The sequence below is a fragment of the Nothoprocta perdicaria genome, unplaced genomic scaffold, assembly GCF_003342845.1.
Source record: "Nothoprocta perdicaria isolate Ctin4 unplaced genomic scaffold, notPer1 scaffold_480, whole genome shotgun sequence".
NCBI lineage: Eukaryota > Metazoa > Chordata > Aves > Tinamiformes > Tinamidae > Nothoprocta > Nothoprocta perdicaria.
Genome location: NW_020455733.1, coordinates 159,321 through 181,924, shown reverse-complemented (window position 1 = coordinate 181,924; position 22,604 = coordinate 159,321). Strand labels below are relative to the sequence as shown.

The 22,604-nt window shown below is 45.7% G+C and overlaps 1 protein-coding gene across 1 annotated transcript; it reads left to right on the top strand.

The window, feature by feature from the left end:
* The first annotated feature begins 1,791 nt into the window (after positions 1-1,791).
* Positions 1,792-20,620, top strand: M1AP (meiosis 1 associated protein). Its single transcript, XM_026047178.1, has 9 exons — positions 1,792-2,052; positions 6,972-7,154; positions 10,496-10,673; positions 14,953-15,126; positions 16,411-16,546; positions 17,712-17,853; positions 18,644-18,850; positions 19,995-20,150; positions 20,444-20,620. The coding sequence occupies exons 1-9, from the start codon at positions 1,804-1,806 to the stop codon at positions 20,591-20,593; spliced, it is 1,575 nt and encodes a 524-aa protein (XP_025902963.1). The 5' UTR covers positions 1,792-1,803; the 3' UTR covers positions 20,594-20,620.
* Positions 20,621-22,604: the final 1,984 nt, after the last annotated feature.

The window sequence follows — 22,604 nt, the reverse complement described above, 5'->3', positions numbered from 1 at the left end:
GGCAAATATTTCTTTTAAGATTTAGTGAAGTCATTTAGTCAGCTCTGCTGTAAACTGTAAAGATCCATGAGAGATGTCAATTAAAGTAGCCCCTGACATCTTTTCATTTTTCACTGCAATTACCTCTGGTTACTAGTGAAAGGAAGATATATTTATGCATCCAAAGAAAGATATATGTATGACATACACAAAACTTTTCACCAGTTCTGAAATGTTAGCCTCAGATTTGAAATTCCATCTGTGATCACTCTATTTTGCCATCATGCACAGGCATCCTTTAAATACAGGCATGATGATACCTCCGTCAGGTAGAAATGCATTTCTCTTTGCAGGACCTATAAAAATTCTTCCTCCAATGTGCAGGGGATTGTAGGAATTATAGTAGCATTTCTCCTTAGGCACCAGGAGAAGAATTATGGTGCTCAGATGAACCTATGACAAAGTAAGAGCTGTGTGTAGAGTCCTAGATTCTGACCAGAACAGAGCCATGTAAATCTAGGGTCAGTTTATACTTTTTCTAAACCTGCTGTGGATTTACACAGCTGTAGGATGAAATAATTTGTTCTAGTTTCTATTAAAGAGATATGTGTAATTACAGAACCACTTTCAGGGGCACAAGCAGATCGATATGGTTAGATACTACTGGAATTGGTGAAACATGTTTTTAAAGTATTTTTATATCCTTAGAAGGAGTACTGAGTTCTTTGTGCAGATATGTTTAGATTTAGTGTAGGAAGAGAAGATATTAAACATCATTGTTGCTCAGAAAGGAGAAAAGAAAATAATTTTTAACGGGAAAATGCTGGTTTTTGAATTTAAGAAACACGTATTGAAAGTAGGGGTGGAGAAGAAGCAGAAGCCACATTCAGGGTCTGTGGGTGTGAACGTGTGAGCCCTTTGCTTCCAAATCTCTGAGCTGGGCACTGGCTCGGAGCAGTTCTGCTGCTCACTCCCTGCGAGGCGCGGGGATGACCGGGGCTCTGAAAGCAGCTTCCTCCCGCTGGCTTCTCTCCTTCTCTGCCTGGTACTCCACAGAAATGGCCCAATCTTCTTAAAGATTGTGGGGATGATGCCCTGGGCTCCGCCATGTGAGCCCTGTGTGCAGGGGCGTGCAGTGGCATTGCTGGCCGAAAGGCCACGTGCTGGAAGGGAAACACATCAGGCGGTGGGGCAAACCACGCGCTTCCCCTTCTGATTGCTCCGGGCCTGTGGGCTCCTGCGGCACCACAGCCCCTTTTCTGTTCCCACGCACGAGATCCAGCATCTGAGGAGCCCTCATCTTGTTTCCTTGTGCAAACTGTGCCTGCAATGCTCACAGCACTGCCGAGGTGACCTGGCAAATCTCTGCACCCTTTGGCCCAGCTCTGTGACACACTTTAAGCCCAGCTGAGAATACACAGCATTCCCAGCAGCTCCTGCCAGCTCTGGGAATCCAGGATGATGTTTGGCTGGAACATACTTTGTCTCGGGATTTCTGGCATTGCAATTTTTTTCGGACTTGCTGCAATCCATGTTCTGGAGCCTGTTTCTGATACCTGGTGACCTTGCTGGGCACTCCGCAGATCCCTGGTAATCTGCTGGGTAACTGTCATGCTGCGGTCACTGAGATTCTGTCACTGATGGGGAGGCTGACCCTGTATGTCAGGTACTCCAAAGGACAAAGGTCTGTTCTTTGTGCCCACTGTGTAACATGTATGTGCATGCAGTATTCTCTCGCTCCATCATGCTGTTCTTTCCTCATTGCTGTTTTTTATGGATTTTTTTTTCCTGTTCTCATGCAGATGGTATCAAAACTCAGAAGCCATGAATTCCAGGAAAGTAACCTCAGAAACGCGGAGAGGGTTTCCTGCTACCAAAACACATTCCCAGCAGCCATCGCGGATCCTCATCGTGGATGTCACATCCCCTTCATGGACCAACACGTGTTCAGTGCTCTCTGAAGCCTTGGAAAATGTGCTCTGTCTGGCGTGCAGTCTGGCGGGTCCCTGCCGCATTCCCCTGCTGAGTCTCTACGTGGTGCAGAACCACCAGGAGTGTCTGCTTCCCTTCATGGTACATGTGAAATTTTGTCTCTCGGGGTCTAACAAACAGGAATACAATAGCTTGTTGCAGTTCAGTAAAGAAAGGTGACATTTTCTACAAGTTTGTAAGTAAAATAGAGAATAATTTGTAATTTTTTTTTTGCTTTATTTTGGTTTGGTCTATTCCATTTAATGGAAGAAGTGGATTTCATTGTTTAAAAAGAGTGGGTGTCATGTCTTGGATGTGTGAAGTTGCTCATGTGCATAAATCAGGCTTTGTTCTGTTCTCTTCTGTTACTTCATTTGCCCCTCTCTGCTTTCTGAAGCTGTCAGCATTGCCTCTCTATCCAACTGATCAAATACAACTCTATAGCTGCAATGATTCAGATGGTGAAATGGTCTGTACAACTGCTGATTGTACGAACACTTCCAATCAGGGAGAGATTCCATGAGTTTTAGAGGAAAGGATCAGAATCCAAAATATTTTTGACAAACTTGAGAAATGTCACAAATATACAGATCTAAGTCAATAAGAACAAGTAATTTACTTGTCTAGAGATACCTAACAGCATAAATGCAGATGGAGAATTATTGGCAGCTTTGAGATAAAAGTTTGAGATAAATTTTATAAGCATCTGTGAAGCCAGACAATTAGAAATAGTCATACTGAACACTCTCACTTATGCAGTCTAGTATGGTCCATTTTATTTAGCAAAGATTATTTTCTGAATTATTTTTTTCTCTCTGGATTATTTTTTTCACGTTTTCATATCTCAAGAAAGATATAGACTGAGCACAGGGAAAAAAAAAGTCAGCATCAGTGATTGTAAATCTAGAAAATGTGATGTGTAAGAAGACTGTGGCAAATGGGATTATCTATTCTGTAGAATAAATAATACATAATATGACTAGGATAACTAGGAGGATACATACAGAAGATTGTCTGGAAAGACTGTGAAATCTCTGTGATTAGAGAGCTTAAGAACAGATGCTTGTCTTGCTTCTTAGGACGAAATTACATATAATTCATCCTGACATGGGAATGTGGGGATAGACTACGCAATCTGTTTCAGAACTGGTTCCAGGCATATTTTCTGTGATTCTGTTTTATGTCCAAATTAGTTTGCAAGTATTGTGGGCCAAACACCTTCTTTCCTGGTTGGGAGGTGTCTCCTGACGCTGTTCCTACCTATGCTGGCTGAGAGCAGCCTCAGAGCTCCTTTGGGAATTGTGGATCGCTAGATGCAAGTGCATGTCAGATGTGATACCCAACTGCCCATCACAGGACTTCTCACATTGGCCTCTCTTGCTTGTTTGCACAGCAACTCCTCATCTGACAGTCACAGTTTTTAAAGGACAGAGAAATTATCAGATCCATGCCTGGCTGTGTATTACAGACTATTGGATTTTACTAAAATACTCATATACCATTAAAACACTTTCTCCAGAAAGATATCTATTTTTGATCTGTGTATACCTAAAGAATTAGTATAATTCCTTACAGTGATTAATCATTGTCACTGTGAGATTTGCACTTGGTTCCTAATTCACATTTACTGTCTTCAAATTTTAGGGATTCGTTCATATAATTCCTCTTTTGTCTTGATTGAAGAAACTGCTTATATCATATTTTATTCTTGTAAAGGTAATTAAATCCTCTCTCATATTCTAGCTGATAAATGAAAGAGAACAAAATATAAATCTTGGTGTAAATCTTTGTTACAGCCCCTCAGTAACTTCTAAGCCTCTCTTTCGGTATTCACTTTTCTGTTTTTTTTGTTTGTTTGCTTTGTTTTTACCAAAGCTGATTTAGTTATTGGATGCGATTCCGATACTGGAAGCTGAAAACAACCTGTTCTTCTTTCGACACAGCTTGAGGTCTCATCGACTCTTTTGCCACAATATTGTGTTTCTGTGGCACTTGTCTGGTTTGGCAACAGCCACCTGGAGGCGCCGGCAGTTCCCGCTGGCAGGACCCGAGCCAGATGTGCTTACCTGCTGATAAGTGCCATGACCTGGTGTGAACCCCTGCTCCCCTCCTCCTCCTCAGCTTTGCTTGCGATTTCTGCCTAGTAACCACCCATTTTAAACATCCGCTGGTGTCCTAAATGCTGACTTTCAGAACTGCTCATTATTGTAGACAGTAAATATAGTAGGAGGGCTGTTCTCTTCAGTGGGCCTAATTTCACTAAGAATAATGCAAGTATCTGGATCCTCTTCAGCCTCTGGTATCAAGAATAGCCGTATATCTCTGTCTGCTAAACATCTTTGTTCCATTTCAACCTTCTCCATAATTCCAGGACTGTGTTTTTTTCCTGTAAATATGGAATTCTAAATCATATGTTGAGGGCTGTTGCTTCCTGCCAGCAGGATACTGAGGTTTCTCTGACATAAAACCTCTTGGTTAGCTGGTACTTCTAAGCTGAAAACAGCGTGGCCCCTTGCTCTATGGGTCACTCTCTGCCTTCCTAGAGGATACACTCCATCCTGGAGGAGAAATGCATTTAATTTTCAAGCTAGAGCTCAAACTTCTGGGCTGATTTCTTACCTGGACACATAGTTTTATAAAGTAGGACCTGTTGTTCTCTCAAGTTGTTAAGGGGCGACAACACCCCCTTACACCTAATTTTTTAGACTGAATAGCAAATTTCTCTTCAATAAGTTTCCATTAGCATCTGGAAAAAAATGTACCGAATAACTTTGGAAGGGGGTTTGAAAAGATTTTGTAGTCAACCTCTGCATCTTTAATGAGTAGTATCCAAGATTAGCCATATATTTAATGGGCTTGCTTTAGTGTCAAGTTTTAAAAACCTTTTAATCACTGCTTTTGTTAGTGAGATCTCCAAAGCAGTTTCCTAGTCTAATGGTGACCTGCAGTAAGAAATATTCTGCCATTCCAGTTTGTGCTTATAAGCTTAACTTATCTCAGAGCACATTCCAGGATTGAAATTGCTGCTTGTGCAAACTTGTTAAATGAATGTTTAAACTAGCTCTGTGGGTACAACAAAAATGCAACTCTGCGGGTGTTGATTCCAAGGGCAAGGTAGTTATTGGGAGTTTAGGATGCCCTCCAGTGTGCTGAGATCTCTTCTGCCACTGCTAGGAGCAATACTGTTGATTTATGTCTGTGAGAGCTGCAGCTGTCTCCTGAAATTTCAGGGTAGACATCTGCAGAAATCTGAGAGTTGACAGATGAAGCTCCTGGCTCCATGTCTTTGCTCTCAGCATTTACTGAAGGTTACTAATGTTACAGCAGAATTAATATAATGGGCCAGGCGTCAATTAGAGAAACATCTCTCTCCGTAGGGCATGGCCAATACACAGTTCGATATCTTTCCTCAAAACTGCCGTCCCCACCATTTTGAGGTTTGAGATGTCTCACCTTTCTGTCCCAGTTTGTTTGCAGAAACAAACTGAGCCATTTGTGAACACAAACCCTGTTGTAAACTGTGGCTGCTCAGGAGCTACTGCATGAGTACTTCAGAGGCTCTGAGCCTCTGAAGCAAGTGAAGCATAGGCTGCCTCTTCTGAGAGAAAGGTGATTTCTGGCATAATACCTCAAATTGCTTCAAACAGATTTGCTAGAATTCACAGAATCACAGAGGTTGGAAGAGACCTCTAGAGATTTCATCAATAATCTTTCCGTTGGCCAGAATTTGCCAGTTTACTTGCCCAGTGTGTCTCAGGTCTCATTGAAGCTCATGTGAGCTGACACCAGCTGAGATGATCCCAACATCTCTGGATCCCCGGTGCTCTGCAGCATTGTCCTTGCTCAGGGAAGACCAGGCTGGGCACGGTGTGGTGGGCAGCCTTTACTAATACTGTGAGGAGAAAGAGCAGCTGGGAGAGGTCTGTCCAGCCTCGTTCACATGCAGACTGCCGTCTGTGGGTTTGGATGACCAGGATGATGTGATACCAAGTTCAAGAAACTATTAAATAACATATAGATTTTAAGGATTCGGCAACACCGAACTGTAAGTAATGTGTAAATCACAATAGTAGGCAGTGACAATATGGACAGAAATCCTTTGTGTGACTAGTACACGAGATAACAAAGAGAATATGGCGCTAATAGTTTGTGCATTTAGAATATTCAACTAGCTCAGCCAGACTAACTGTCTTTGTGGCAATCATTGTACAGGGAGAGCTGTGTACCTGAAAGAATAGGGAATGTTTACAGGTGACAGCTATAGCTGAATTTTCCTTTCTAACACTTGCTCTAGTGCTTCGTCTTTGAAGCAAGAGGGTCCACAGTGGGTCCTCAAACCATCCATCCGTGTTTGGTGTCCTGAAAGCGCAGTTATTTGTGAGAGCTGCAGTGACACCATCCGTCCATGAGCACAGCCTCCAGAGGAGAGGCTGTGCTGAGAGCTGCAGCGACCTGGCTGCTCTCTGCACTTTGTTCTCCTCGTGCTCCGACTGTTCCATAGTGCAGTACTAGGGATGTTAGAGGGTACGTTCTGGGTTTATTGTCCTTGACATCTGCTTATGGGACTGTGGCCCATGAGTCTGTGTAGCCCCTTTTTGAGCCTGCTGATACAGTCTGCCTCCATGTCCTGCCGAGGGCAGGTTCTGGAAGTGTGAAACCCCTGGGCAAAGGAGCATGGATGTGGCAGTGGGTCGGAGTGGGCTGGGGACATCATGTAGTTCCTGGTCACAGGGGTGGGCTCTCCCTGAGAAGGCAGATCCATGACATTTTGTCTAGCAGTAGGCAAGGCATTGGGAGCTGGAAACCTGAGGAGTACTCATGAGTGCGATTACTACTATAGCAACCGGCTATTTTTTAAATTCATACCACTGTTCACTGCTTTATGAATAGTGCAAAGCTCCTGGCCTTAGACTTATCTCGATGCAGTAAATTCCAAAGCCTTGTTGATCATAATGAAAAATGCTTCTTAGTGTCAGTTTGATGTTTCCAGTCTTTCAGTGTCACTGAACACTGTTTTACAGCAGGTGAAAGAGAGCTTCGCACGAGTTCAGAGCTGCCTTTCCGAGCTGCGCTCCCTGCCCAGAGAAGGCTGCCTCCCGCGGGGGGTAAATGCAGTGGCACAGGCTGTACAGGATGGGCTGCAGCAGTTCAAACAGTACAGCAGGCACACAGCAGCAGGAGGCTCCACTAACAGTTCCGTTGAGGTAAGAAAACGGGCAGGCAGTGAGGGGCGTCCACCAGACTCGGCACTTGTTCTGGCATTCCGATGGTCTCTGTGGCATCCGGCTGCCAGGGAAGGGTCCAAGAAATTAATGAATCAGCTCCCCCAAAGAGGCCTGTACAACAATCAGCTAGATGGTCCTGGAACATGCCACATTCAGCTTGGAGTTACTTACCGAGAGTGACTTACTTTGCAGTATAGAACAATGAATTTAATTTCCAGATATTGAAAACTGGATTTTTTAAGTTTTATTTTGAATTACTTTTGCAGAAGAAATGTATTGAAGGAGAAGACATTCAAAACGCTCTCTGGACTTGATTTTTCTTTCAGCCTGCAATTACATGCTGTGGTTATAGTCTTTGCATGGAACTTTCATTGGTATCAATAGGACATTTGTGCAGTGGTCCACGTTGTACCTTAAGGTTTGCCCACAATTCATTAACAGTGCATTTATATAGACAAAGGAAAAGCATTTCATTGTGAGATTAGTTGGTGTAGTAGGAAAGGACAGGTAAAGTCTAAAAGTTGTCATGGTCTTGGCACTGTCCCCCTTAAGTCATTTTTCAGAGTAAAATGAACATATGGTCACTATTTGGAATAACAGAGTGCTTGTTTTTAGTTTGCATTTTCCTCTCTCTGCAACTGCTTGGGAATTCCACAGGGCTCCCACTCCGACAGGGCTTCCTTACAATTTATTGTCCAAGGACCAATTGGAAAGGCTAAAAAGGCCATTGTAAGTTGTGTAGAGCAGGCAGCTCCTGAAGCTCAAGGAGCAGGATGTCTGTTCTTAGTATGTGCCCCTGGGAGGGGTAACCTCCTTGACACCTTTACAGTAGACACAAAAAGGATGATGCAACCAGGTTGCTCTCCCCATGCCCCAGAAAATCCTGGATGCCCTCCACTCTGGGACTAGTTTGACCACATATCACTTGGTTGATAATTCCAGTAGGCAACCAAATGTTCATCTTCTTGGCAGCAGGTAATAGTGAGTCCTCGTGGTTTGTAATGTTAACCTTGCACCTGCAGACCTACGCGCTCAGTCCCATCTAAACAGGCCCCTAGAATAGAATCCATACTAAGCTCAGGGTTGGCTGTCATGCTTAGTCTGAGCTGCAGCCTGATCAACACTTGTATAATCAATACCAGCATACCCAAACTACAGAATGATGCAGTTTTGTGCATCTGTGTTGATCACAGATGCAGTTTTGTTTTTAAAATCCAGATGAGCAAAGGAAAACCCATTTTCAAACATACATGGATTCTGAATTGGGAGATTTTGCAGGGAGGAGAATTCTATAACTCAGGAGATGTAGGGGTTCTTCAGAAGTTTCATGCAGCAAACTATGCTTCAGTTGCTGCAAAGAGCCTCTCTGCCAGGGATTCTCTCATACAGTATCACTGAACCCTTGCAGCTGGACTGGTGGGAACTCCCTGCTGTCCTAAAAGCCTGTTTCTCACAGCTGTACATGTAACCCCCTTCCTTTACCACATCCAAATTGATGCCAGCATTGGAGGCTTTGAATTTTGTTCTTTCTATACATTTACCAATACCACAGGCATCACAGATGAGAAAGAAACAGCAAAGGATCAAGCTTATTTATTTGGATCACCTAGTGAAACCAGAGAAAGGTTTCCACGTTGTTCCCTGCGCCCGGAGAAGCCTGCCACGGAGCTGTATGCAGGCGCAGGGAGCCGCGGTGCTTCCGGCCTGGAGCCACCCGTGCCACCTCACTGGGCAGGGAGAGAATCTCAAGCACCACAGGCAGCAGCTGCTTGAAAAAATGCAGAATATGAGAAGCTGGTGATGCGTACACGTATGTGTGAGCTCTTGCCAGAAATGTGAGCTCTTAAGGAAGTGTTACAATGATAATAGAACAGTTTCTTTAGAGTGAGACCGAGGCAGGCAGTATTTATGGCACATGAGAACTGTTGGCACCTTGCTTGGGCAAATCAGAAACAGCTTTCAGGAAATGGCCATTTTTGTGACAGTTAAACTAGAAAGAGGTAAAATGTTCTTAGCTGACTGCAGGCATGGAGTCAGATATTTTAGAATCCATAATTTGTTAAAACCCAAGTGCTTATTTAAGTATTGCAAATACTCTTTTGTGGTCCTCAGAGGGACAACACGAGCAGCACCAGTGAAACAGCCTCAGCAGCATCTGCAGGGCAGGAGGTGTGAAGACAACTCCATTCCCAAATGGACAAACTCAGCAGACAGTTTCTTCCCCCTGCCACAGTGGAGAGGAGACTTGAGGAGCCCGGCAGTACAATCACTAGACCCTTCCTGCCCATCTCTGTGCGGCAGCAGAGCAGGACGGTCCCCAGCAGAGGCCTGGGAAAACACAAAGCGCAGTGAGAAATGCATCCAGTTCCTAGAGGCAGGAAGCAGCTTGAGCATCTCCCAGTGTGGGAGGAAGCTTCTAGGAAGCTTCTAGGGAGCTTCTAGGAAGCACAGTGTGGCAGCCCCTTCCAAGCAGCCAAGTTACAAATCAGACTCCAAATCTTTATATTGTCTGGTGATTAACAATAAGCTATGGCTTACAGTTGTGATCCTGAGGAGATATTTTCATTTGTCTTTTGTAATACTCAATCTCGGGTGAAAAGTAGCCTTATCTTTTCCTGTTCTCCTCAGCCAGTAAGAACAGAAAATAAAATCAAATCAGTGAATTAAAGTCTTATAATCACTGGATTACAGAGCTACTAAAAAAAAAAAAGGAAAAAAGAGAGAGAGAGAAGAGATTTAGGCTTGAATCCCAAGAACTAGCAGCACAACCATTTTGATAACATATAGCAGGTTATATCAGCACCAAATTTATTAGCAATGAGCCAGTGCAATTGGTCCCACTACTCCCACAATGATGGTTATGTTTGCTGTCTGTACCTACTTAGTTGTGCCACTTGCACAAACAGCAGTCCCAGTCTTTCCTGTGCCAAGTACAGCCAGTGCAAATGGCACTGAACGTCAGTGCAAAGTCAGACAGCATGCTAAGTGCTCTCTGGTCTCAGTCCCAACATCTTGTCTCAGCACAGAGAGTCGCAGGCTCTTTGTGTCATGCCCTGAACCAGGTCCTTTTCCATCTTCTTCCACTAGTGGCACAAAAGCTATTAGCATTCCTACACAGAACCTCTGCATCCACTTAATGTTTCCTTACATAAAGCCAAAGCTTAAAGAATGCCTTTAAATCTGCTTCTGAATAGATATTTTAGAGCTCCTTCTCTCCTCCCTCCCCCATAGTACCTGTGCTATTCAGTCAGACATCATCTGTTGACAGCAAAATACAGTTAGAGGCAGCTCTTGCACTGACTTTATGGTATCTATTGCAGATTACAATTCTGACTAGCGAGTCAGGCAAAGAAATGGTGAAGCAGCTGGAAAAGAAGTTAAAAGATGTAGATCTTGTGAGTCTGCGAAGACTTCAAATCATTGAGGTGCTGAAGAGAGAATTCCTGGAGCCTGAGGGTGCGGAGCAGAGTGCGCCAGCAGAAGAGCCCGGTTGTGATGGTGAGTACAAACAGGGCAGGACGTGGTGACTTCTGACAGCAAGACAAGCTCCAGCTCTCACTTGGATCTGGTGTCTGCCACTTTCCTCAGTGCCACTGAGTGGCAGTCAGGTCAGTGAGGACTACTGCACATGGAGGAATAGCGATGGTTTGTAACACGGTGCTGCTCTGGGGCTTCGTCACTGCTGGAAAGAGCACGTAGACTCGGTTCTTCCAGGGCTTCAGCATTTGAGGCTGTCTAGGGACTTGCTGTATTGCTGCATGTCTTGGAATTACCCACATAGCAATTGGCCCACATTGAATTAATGTGCAGTACAGCTGTATTGGGGGATTAGGGTGAATAAAAAATGCTCAAGGGGAAGGACATGTGCAGACACACTTACCTCCTATTGCTGAGCACTGTTGTGGGCAATTCACTGACTTGACACAGAGAGAGGAAGTCAAGATCCTTGAAAGGTGCAGGCAGGAAGAAGTGTGCAGGCCACTTAAAATTTCAGTGATCATAAAATGATAAAATCTCACCTCTCAACTCAAGATCTTGTCTTGTCCAGGCCACATCAAGCACTTGCCCTGTTGACTAGCTGCTTTCCTTTACTCTTGCTTAGCTACATGTTTTATTTATGGTTAGAACACTTCATTTCTCAGGTCATACGCTTGTATTACTTCTGGAATGAGTAATCGCCAATCAATGAGTTCTTTATGACCCTTTAACCTTTATTTTTCAACCCAAGCTTCCATTTTGAAGGTCTTTGCTCTGAAAGACCCATCTTAAGTTTACCATAACTCAAGCGTGCAATATCTCTTTTAGCAGACAGCTATCTTGGCCATTACATAACTGCAGTAAAGGACTTCTTGTTTTTATCTTTTAAATAATTACAGAATTTAAGTTTATGACCTAATTTCATTTCCTTTATGACACAAAGGTACAGTTTTATTAGATTTCTGAATCAAGCCCAGAGTTTCTGGAAGATCAAGAGCCTTTATCAAGACATCTAGTTTTAATGTAAAGAAATAATCTGGAGAACTCTGTTATGCATCAGTGAGAGCTACCCTTTAACATTGGTGCCAGGTTTGGAAGCTAAAGAAATTTGGACCAGCATTAGCAAAGAAGAGCTACAACTCTTGATTATTACTGTACAATTATTTGCTTCACATTATAAAAAACATAAGTTTTGTTAATTACAGACTCCTTGAAAGGAAATAACAAGCACTTGTGTAACATTGGGGCAGTCAGGCTGATCTTTCTCATGCAACAGTAGCACTGTTTTATTCTTACCAAACCTCAAAAACAAGGTGGTCATTTATTTCAGTGTGTGTGGTTATACTATTTAAGGTGACATGAAAGTGAAATTTTAAGCACAATTTGCAAAAACTTTACAGCTGAGGTGAACATGATATGTGTATTTAAACCAAGCCATATTAATCTAGTGCCTTCAAAATGGCACTGTAAGTGGTTAAAAAAAAATAAGAAACTCATTGCAAATCTCACCTGATGGAGGTGAGAATTTCAAGGGTGGCTGATGGTCAAACAGGAGTCACTGAATAGGGAGCAAAGCTTCATCTTTGTTGTGCTTTGAAAGCATAGAATACTTCACTTTAGTGCCATTTAGAAAAGCCTGACATAAACTTAGTTTCAAAATGGAAGGAGTAACGTAGCAACCAACTACCTGAACTGAAAACATTTACTAGAGCGTGTGCTCCACCAAAGCAGCTCGCAGCAGCGAGCAGAGTCACTCCAGCAAACCTGTTTGCTCCAGCAAACACACAGCCCGGCACGGGGGCTGCTGCAGAGGAGCGAGCCCACCTGTGTGTCCCCAGAGTCCCCTCTCAGCCGCCAGGACTGTTTCCTTATCTCCTCTGTGTTAACCTTGAGAAGCTGCTGTCTGGGAGGCAGGGAGGTTTCTGACGGAAGGAGATGGGGCTGCCTGGTGCTGGCCACGCTGCCCCTGCTGCTCAGCCAGCCGCTGGCTCCTTGCAGCAGGGCTTCTCTCCACACCTGGGATCCCACACACACGTGGACCTGTCTGTCTGTGCTTCCCTGCAGCACATGGAAGCTGCAAGCACTGAAGCACTGAATTGAATCATTTTTAGGAACATAATCCATCTTCCACAAATCCCAGAAAACCTTTTCCTGTGGTTGACCAGTAAATGGCTCTGCATGCTGCTCTTCAAGGATTTCAAAAGCCATCACACAGCAGATACCAGCATCCCAATCCTTTCTTTCTATGAATGGATACCAACAAGTTTCTTTTTATAATTGTCGTGTGTTGTACCAATTTAATACACATAGGTGGCTATATATCTAGTAGGGAAGAGAAAAATCAAATAGGAAAATATTCACTAAAAGAAAATTGTTATTTACTAAGAAAATATTCACAAAAAAAAATTGCTATTTACTAGACTCAAATGTTGTTATTGCTCTTATCACCCACAGACACAAAATTTGCCAGACAAGTTATAGGCATTACATTGTGCTTTGTCTTCTAAACAACTAATGGCATCTTCAGTGACTAGCCCAGAGATAGACCAAGACTATCAGACACAGAGAGTTGGTCACTGCAGAGTTCCTGCTCTGCAGGTTTGCATTCTGCAGGAGGTGACAGCAAAGGCCGCAGTGTCAGGGCACGTGGCTGGCAGCAGGAGTAGTTCTGCTCATGCAACAGTCTCGAGAGAAAAGCTGTGAATTCCCTTCCCACAGCCTGCACGGGTCCCTCGCAACCTTGGGGAAGGCACTGAACTGACAGCTGGAAAGTAGCTCCTGCTTTGATGGCCATGCTGCAAAAGGTGTGTCTGCAATTTGCAGGTCATTTGATGAATTACAGTGATTATTTTAGTCTTAGACATTTGTTACAGACAGATAGAGTAATGAGGGTTTTTGTTTTTGTTTTTGTTTTAATGTAGGGGGTGCATAATGTCATTTTTGCAGCCTATAAATACAGAAAAACAGAAAGAAAAAAAATCTCATTGTAAATGGGTGTAACACTGTAATTTAATCCTTAACCAGCTCCATAAAGACATTTGAAAAAAAGCGCTGTTTCTGCTATGGATTCATTTTCTCTAAATATTTGTTTCATATCTTCTTTATACCATGACTCTATTAATGCTATCACGCTGTTTGCTGCTGCCAGGCTTGCAAAGGGACATACTGCATATTTATGCCTTTGCAAATTGTTCATCACATTCTGTTTTTCCACCTTTGTCCATTATGTCTTTTAAAGTTCTATTTGTTAGACTTTATAATACATTCTCATTTGTACATACCTTTGGGTCATTACTTTGCAGTGGTTTGGGTTTCTATTTGAAAGGCTTTTGTGTTGTTTATGATCTCCCTAGCTCTGGCTGTCCAGCCAGACTGGCATCCATTCGTCCATTCCGTTGTTGCAGGAACTCATATATTTGCTCTGTACTTCCAACACGGTGCCTTAAATACTTGCCGTGTTCTTCCAAGCATTTCTGGTCTCACCTTTTAATTTCTTTTGAGCAAGTCTCCTAATGTTATTCATTTCCCTTGTCGGGAACTGAGGTCTAACTGTGGTGAATAGCACTGCCTGTTGCTACAAGGATGTTGAACTCGGAGATCACAAACAGCTCTTCAGTGGGTTGGTCAGATCCAGGTTAGGCTTTGCTTCTGCTCTTCTCAGGCCTGTGACTAGAGGTTCCTTTAAACAAGCAGGGAGGATGCTTAGCAATGTAGTTGTGAGGCCGTGCTGCAAAATGGTGTTTATCATCTGCGTTAGTAGTGCTAGTTTTCTCCTGCTGCTATGAAGTTTCACTTTAGTACAGTGTTTTGGTTTTGCAGTCTCTCTGATATCACAAACAATCATGTATCTGGTGTCTCTTGCTGGGGCAAAGTGGGAGGATTGCTGAGAAAAGTCTTCAAAATTGCTGAGAATTGCTGAGAAAAGTCTTTAGGGCCAGAGTACAGCAAAGTAAGATTTCTTTGCATCGTTCACACTGCTAGTCCTCAGCCAGTGTGCCTGCCCCTCTGCTAAGAAGGATGTTGGTTTGGCCTGGGGGCACCTCTGAAGAGGCCGGATCAAGTGCTGTGTTGTGATCTGCATGGTGAGGGCTTCTGAAGCGCCTCCTTGAGAAAGTGCTTGGGGGGAGAGGGGTGTGCAGGGGGGTGGGACTAGATGACCTCTGAGGTCCCTTCCAACATTAAGCATTCTGTGATTCTATGATTTTATGAACTAACTGGTTATATTACAGTCAAAAAGGCTGAGGATTGTTCTTTCTGTGTCTGAAAATGTTTCTGCAATTTTCATCCTTTTTCCCTACAGACATTGCAATCTTGGGAATGGACATGGATGTTCAGACCGTAGAGGACAATGTCATCAGCTTGGAGATGCTGTTTAAAGCCTGGCTTCATGACTATGGCACAGATAGAGAACAGCTCCATCTCCTCCTTCCATCAGGAGGCTTCAGCCATGCCACGGCCACCAAGAGCAGCCTAAGTACTTCATCTTCCCTCCTTTTCTGCTAGGGGTTCCTGACTCCCACAGCCTTCCAGATTAACCAGGCCTTTCCAGGACATGTTCTTCCCTTTATAGAACAGTGTAAGGCCTCTGGGTTACTCTGAGGTCTTTCTGTAGTTTCTGTTCTCCAAAAAGGGTCTCCTGCTTAGATAACATCTTGTTTGGTGAAATGTCCTGCAGCTGCTGACACAATATTCCATTTCCATCTGCCACCAAAAATGTGCCCTGAAGAGGATATGAATTTATAACAACTTGGTCAAAATAAAAGGGACCTGACACAGCTGAGAGGCAGGAACCTTCTGTTTCAATTATGTGGTCCCAAACTTCATCTTCCTGGTGCTTGATACTAAAGTTCTGTGCCAGAACTGCACTTAAATAAATGCTGTCTTACAAAGCGATTCAGCTTAAATTTCTACATATTTATTTAGCGTGGAAATTTAGCTGCCCAGGGAGGTTGTGGAGTCTCCTACTCTGGAGGTCTTCAAAACCCGCCTGGATGCCACCCTGTGCCACATGCTGTAGGTGTGCCTGCTTGAGCAGGAAGGTTGGACTAGATGATCTGTAGAGGTCCCTTCCAACCTTAAATATTCTGTGAATCTGTGAATCTGTGAAATAGCTAATGTTATATCTAGAGCTGCCAGGAGTTATATTTAAGAACACACATGAAAATGTGCAAGCTTTATGCATTTTTTTCCCTTTAAGGCTCTAAGTTCCAATCCCTAACACACCTTTGGGTGAGCACTGCCGTTGGACGATATAGCAGGGGTGGGTGGTTCCCATAAGTTGGCTCTGTCATCACCATTACGCTGCCATGGGAATCTGCATATGGTCCTGCTACATCAGTTCATCATCCACAGGAACACACAGGGTGCCTGGCTGTGAGAAGCATGGTAGTTTTTCTTGTGTATAAAATGGGGCCTTGTGTCACAGGCCTAACCTTTGTTCTTCAAGCAGGCTAACAAGTCCACAAAGTCATTTCCTTTTTTTCTACTGGAAACAGGCTAGAGAAGTAGCTTTGTGCTTGGAAAGCAGCCCTAATCTGATCTGATCTCTAATCAGACCTGCAAGGAGATGGACTGTGAAATGTTTTCAGTTGGACTTGATGATCTTAAAGGTCTTTTCCAGCCATAATGATTTTATGATTCTATAATTCCTTTGTAGCTTTGCTGTTGCTAGCAAACATGAATTAAGTGTTTGCAAGTTCATTGAGCATGTCATGTGACAAGCATTGCAATTTCCAGCAATCTAATTTCCCTCTTCTAGTGTGTCTGAAGTGTGATCTGCAGGAGAGATTGCTTGACCCAGCTCTATTTGATGGCATGAGAACAGCAGACCTGAGCTCATCCTGCCAGCTGGCTTCTTGGCCAGCTACAGCGCTGTATAAACTTCGAGTTGTAAAGTAAGTGTTGCCTTATGCCTTGTGCTCGGTGGTTGGAAGGCTGAGGTAATAGCAGCCTTCATTTTTTTTCTATGCAATTTCAACTAGGAACATCAACATAAAGCACTGGGGACTTGGTGTCCTAGTGAGCAAAATCCTAATGCATGATGTGCCCTGTAACTCTTAGTATTATGCACTTGCACAGTCTACTTACATCTGCTGAAGGGAGTGCAGAGTTAAAATACTGTCGCACCAGCCTTTTAGGAGAGTGGAAGCAGATGTTATGCACACAACAATTATTACCCTGCAGTGTGAAGCCAACTAACTCTCACTCCCAGTATGCCTGATGTAATACTGCTGTTCCCCCCCTACCTGATGGAGTACAGTGATTAACTGGCCTTAAGAGCCTGAGCTAGCCAGCTGACTAACAGAGAAGAAATCAAGAGAGGTCTCACAGTGCTAGGTGAGCTCAGGGAAGCATTTGTTCTCTTTACCATCTGCAGTGTGTGCCAGTAGGCATGCGGAATGACGAGAAAAGTGATGTTCTCTCCTGTCTTTTCTGGACTTGCTCATATTTAAAATTGTACGTAATTACACCCATCTCTGTGGTGCTTCTTAGAGTGAATCTCAGCCTGTAGGGAGCTGAGGAGCACTCTGTAGTTGCCGGTAGACTGCCCATGACCAAAGCAGCACGCTCTGTCAGCCTGGCCAAGGAGTGCGCTGCACACTGGCCCAACAGGCACTGCAGAGTGTGCAGTGGTGCTTTGGGGCATGCTGGCTGTGCGCAGGAGCAGAGCACAACATGTAACTGCTGAAGTGATGGATAGCTACAATCCAGTAAATTCACTTAGGAGGGGATGTAATTGCCAGGGTGTGTTATTGCCCAAGATGACAGATGAAGAGGCTGTTTTGAGTGAAGATCCGGCATGCTTCTGTCAGTGCTGGCAGCAGAGGGAACGTGCTGGGGAGAGCTAAATTCAGTGTTGATCAGCAAGAAAAACATGCCAGTCCTTTCCACTGCAAATGTACTTCTCTGAGGGTTCCCTGTGACAGGCCATTGCACTACAGACAGCAAATGCTTGTAACAGTATTGCAGCTGATAATGTCACGACCAGTTGAGTTTGCCAACCCCAGACAGAGTCTTCCTGCTGGGTACACTTCACTAACACGAGCTGTACATTTTCAGAGCTCTGAAGGCAGAAGGGGTCTGCGAGTCAGTAGTGTATGGACTGCCCTTCATCATCAAGCCCACGAGCTGCTGGCAACTAGACTGGGATGAACTGGAGACAAACCAACACAGCTTCCATGCTCTGTGTTACAGTCTTCTGGTGAGTGTGTGCAAATTGCAGTCTTAGAGCAGGATTGACATGGAAAGGAAAAATCAGGACATATCCAGTAAGCTCTGTCTAGCTTGCACCAAAAGCATGCTTCAAAACCTGCAGCTTCATTACATAGGTTAGAGTTGGGCCTGTGAGTCTTTCCAGCCAATGGAAAGAAGCTATTTTATATAAAAGCTAAGAGAAAACTGCCCAGTCTATCAGAAATCCAATGTTTACAGTTATGAGGTATAGAATTCTGGCTTAGAGATAAAAATACATTTTAATTGTGAAAATAATTAACCAAAGCTAAGAACTTTGAATTAACTAGAAAGTCTTAAATCAAAATTGGATATATTTTTTAAGAATCATCATATATTCAATTAACAAACTCAGGTTATCCTCCAAATAATGCATAATAGTGTTACCTTCTGATATATATGAATATCTTTATGATATATATTCATATATTCATATATATATCATGAATATATATCATATTGATATATTGATGATATTGATCATATTGATTAATATATATTCATATATATATTCATATATATATATTCATATATATATGATATATATGAATATCTGCAGCCCTGTGCCATGTGCTCTAGGTGACCCTACGTGTGCAGGGGGGTTGGACTCGATGACCTCTGAGGTCCCTTCCAACCTTGGGCATTCTATGATTCTATGATTCTATGATTCTTCATGCCTCTCAGCCCAGCAACCCATACAATGAAAGTCTTGAAGTGACTAGCGTCCACTGATCATATTGGTTTTGGCTTTTGATATTTAGAAAAGGAACTGGATGCTTTTGGCCAAATGTGAGCCCCAAAACACTAGTCCAAGCTGGAACATCATGGTGCATTCCTACTACATCATCATCCCTTCTGACTCTGCCACACTGCTGGTCAAAGCAGTCGCCGTCAGAGAGCTCCTGCTGCCATCAACATTCCCAGCCCTCCTCACTGAGCATCCTGAAAGAGTTTGTGGCCCTATAGAGGCAAGTCACTGATGACCCTGCACCAGAACACATAGAAGAAATCCCACTGTGCAAGCAGGGATTGGGTAATCATCAAACCTTTTGCACAGGACGTGCTGTTGTTGCTAACGATGTACCTATCTTCTGTATTTCTTGGGAACAGGGATCTCCTCACACTGCAGAAATTGGTGCTTTAAGCGTAAGATAAATGAACACAAGATGTCTCTGTTTCTTCCAACAGACTCATGGTTCTGTATTTCCTGTTGTGCAGCCCTATGTGTTTTTCTTGAGTTTTCTAGCTCTGCTTCAGGTGCTGCCAGAAAGGACAGAGCCCTGAGTACAAGTTTAGCAAATGAAAAGAGGAGGAAACAGCTGTGAAAATGGCTAGTGCCAGCTGGAGTATGATGGAGCACTCCAAAACTTCCTCCCAAGAGTTTATATATATTATATGTATATGTATATGTATACATGCCCTGCAGTTTTCTTCTCAGTGCCTGCAGTGTTGCTGTGTGGGATGGAGATTTTCCATAGCTCAGGGGCTGGGAAGCCATTGGAATGCAGAAGCAGAAGCTCCAGGCCTGAGGTGTGCATGGAAACAGACCCTACTTCCTGCTTCTGTAACAGCCTTGCAGTCCTTGCTCAGATGAGCCTCAGAAAAGCCCACCTGCAAGCTTTTTTTGTCCCCAAAGCAGAGCAGAAAGCCTTGGAATCTGCCTTGTTGAAAGGCACAGATGAGGGGCCTGAATGCAAAGCAAAGGCCATGCGCTCTTGACATCAGAGCTGCCCATCCTTCCCCATGGAAGTTCCTCTAGGGATACAGGATGGTGAGAGTGGGTTAGTGCTGGAGCTGCTCTGGCAGCCCCTGCTTCCTGTTCTGGGCAGGAGGGAATAGTACCGTACCCTGCAAGGGAAGGCAGAAGCCCATCAGGACCTGGCTGCAGACACCCATTGCTCTGTACACAGCTCAGAGCAGTCCTTGTGGCTAGCAGGACAGCCAGAGGCCCTTTTGCCCATCACTGCACAATGGCAAAGATCATCTGCGGCGCTTATCCCTGGGGAGGGAAAACAAAAATCAAATATCCTGTTCCCCCCAAAAAACTGAAATGCTGCAGCCTCCACTCGTCACACCGCACCTTCAATGTGCCGCTTTCTTCCACCTGAGCAGAGCGCCCTGAACAGCCTGGAAGTGGAAGTTACTTATAACCCCTTGCACCTGAGGAACAACCTCTACAAGTACCTGAAGAACGTGCTGCGCAGACCCGTGCAGAGGCAGCAAGCCCAGCCCAGGGAGCAGCGGCCGGAACGGCACCAGCCCAAGCAGGTATGTCTGTCCTCCTCAGCTAGCCCAGCCTGTCCTGCCCTTCTAGCCCGCTTCCCTCACAAGTGGTGAGGCCGCTCTCCAGCACCCCAGCGGTTCAGGAAGGGCAGCACAGGACAGGAGCAACATTCTCTTGCAGCTGGAAGAGCCAAGAGGGAGGGCTGTGGCGTTGGTACATGTACTCAAGGAGGGGATGTTGAGCAGTCAGCACATGCATGCACAAGCAGCCAGAGTGCTGTGAGCTGCTTGACAAGCCAGCTCCCCCTTGCACATTAATATCTTGTCCTGCATTGCAGCATCAGAGCAGAGCCAAAGCCACAGTAGCACCTCTTCTGATGGCTCCTTCTCCTGTCCAAGTGTTGAGAGCAGCAGCAGTGGGGAGAGACTCCTGCGAGCACTCGCTCCTCTTCGGAGAGGAGGATGAGTTCATCGAGGCCCTGCAGTGAGGATCCCCACGGGCACCGCTGGCCTGTGCGTGCGCGGCTGCCGCGTGGCCTCTGCCAGGCTGCCAACCTCCCGCTCGGGACCGGGAGCAGCGAGGCCAGACACTGAGCCGGGCCCGGACAGGCACTTCCCGCTGGTTGTTCCTCCTTGTTGTTTTATGGTTTGTTAGTCATCCGTCAGCTTGCAGGAAGCTGCTGCCCGGGGGCCCTCTGCCCAGAGCTCTGTCTGTCCCCGGCAACACCCCCTTTCCCGTCCTCGTCAGCACATCACCAGCATGCAGCACGTTTGGGTTACTGAGAAGCAAGAACAACCCACAAGCCACAGGCTGATGTCAGTGAGCGCAGAGAGCTGCAGTGCGGCGGCAAGGAAGTCAGGCAGATATCTAAAGCAGGCAGAAATGGCAGGTTCTCGTCATCCTGCAGCAACGGCTTCAGCAAGGCGCTGAGATAAGCATGAAACAGGGCTTTTCAATTCAATCCGAAAGCCCTGAGCACTTCCCTCCCGAGCGCCCGCGATGACACCATTTTGCCTGCTTCCGTATTTGAGCCCTCTGTTGAACCCCTGCTCTCCACAGCTCCCCAAGGGGGTTGAGGGCCGCGTGCCAGCCAGGGGCCGTGTCCTGGCCAGCAACATCACCGTCACGGCCAGCGGGGCTCTCCTCTCGCAGCCCTGTGCTGCTGGACTCACTCCTCCCGGCCCAGCTCTGCCTGCGGGGTGCATCTGCAAGGCAGCACTGACAGGGCTGAGAAGCAGGGATTCAGCCTGAGGTTTTCTAGAAAGATTCTGTCGTGTTTGCCCAGGGGCCAGTCTGTTCTTAGTGCAGGCAGAGGAGAGCTGCCTCGGCTGAAGGGAGCCAGGGCAGACTCACTGCAGCTTCCTGGGTGTGGAGCTGGGGTTCCCCGTACCTTGTTCTGGTGGTCTGTTTCAAAATAAAGTTCTCCTGTGTCACTGTTAACCCAAGGCCAGTAGTTAATAGCATGCACAGTGTGCAGCACTGCCAGCATTGACCCGTCTTTCCCAAGAAACAGGCGCTGTTGGCCAAGGCTGTGGCACAGGCACCATGTTGCATGGAGGCTGCCGCTGCAGCACAGTGGAGCGACCCCGGCTCTGCCTGGGACACCCGTTTGTGGGGCAGGCACCGCGGTTGCAAAGCGGCCAGCAGAAGACAAGGTGACAAGGAAGGAGGCAGACCAAAGAAATCCTAATCCAGTGAGAGTCTATCGAGATCATCCCCTTGCCTCGAGACAGGGGCCACTGCAGACCTTTGCTCTGGCGGCAGGAAGGCTGCAAACGGCTGAAGATTCACTCTGTGTCTGCCTTCCTGCACCTTTCCAAGGCCATTCCTGAAGCATTAATACATCCCTGACAACTGCCAGAAAGGAGATGAAGTGGAGAAAAAAGGGCAGCAATGCAAGGAAGATGACAGGTTTGGTCCACAGCAGCAAGCTAGAAAAGAAGGGATAGTCTTTCCTGAGCAGCAGAAGCCAAGAGCTTTCCCCAGCCCACATCTCCCCGGTGCTACGCAGGGTGCCGCGCGCAGGCTGCCTCCTGCCCCAGGCTCTCGCCTCACAGGCCCGAGCCGGCTGCTGCGAGACCCAGTGTCACCATGGAAGCAATGAGGAAAATGCCCCTTCCTCCCCGCAGGGAGCAGGAGGAAAGGGCTGCATGGAGCACCTGGTCCTGGTGCCGATGCAGGAGCATCTCCCTTCTCTCCCGCCCTGTTCAGTGAGGCTGGGCAGGAAGGCAAACCCAAGGGTCATGCAGCACCCACAAGCCAGGAACAAGCACGGGCTCCTGCCTAAGGCCACACGTCCCTTCTCCCACTGCCAAACCCTGGCAAGGCAGAGGGCTGGCCCAGGACAAGGAGCAGCCCCAGACTGGTCCTGGTGTGGCGACAGGGAGTGAGGCTTCCCCAGCCCTCGGCACCCTCCAAGACCCGCCACAGAGCTCCCCAGCTCCATGACATCTCAGCAGGGCCGTGGACATGAACCTGGACCTCCAAGCCCTCACACT

Excerpts from the sequence above, each read along its gene's own strand:
- M1AP (XM_026047178.1), top strand. The coding sequence starts at position 1,804 with ATGAATTCCAGGAAAGTAACCTCAGAAACGCGGAGAGGGTTTCCTGCT. Across the intron at positions 7,155-10,495 it reads CCACTAACAGTTCCGTTGAG|ATTACAATTCTGACTAGCGA; the intron begins GTAAGAAAACGG and ends TATCTATTGCAG. Across the intron at positions 15,127-16,410 it reads GGCCACCAAGAGCAGCCTAA|TGTGTCTGAAGTGTGATCTG; the intron begins GTACTTCATCTT and ends TCCCTCTTCTAG.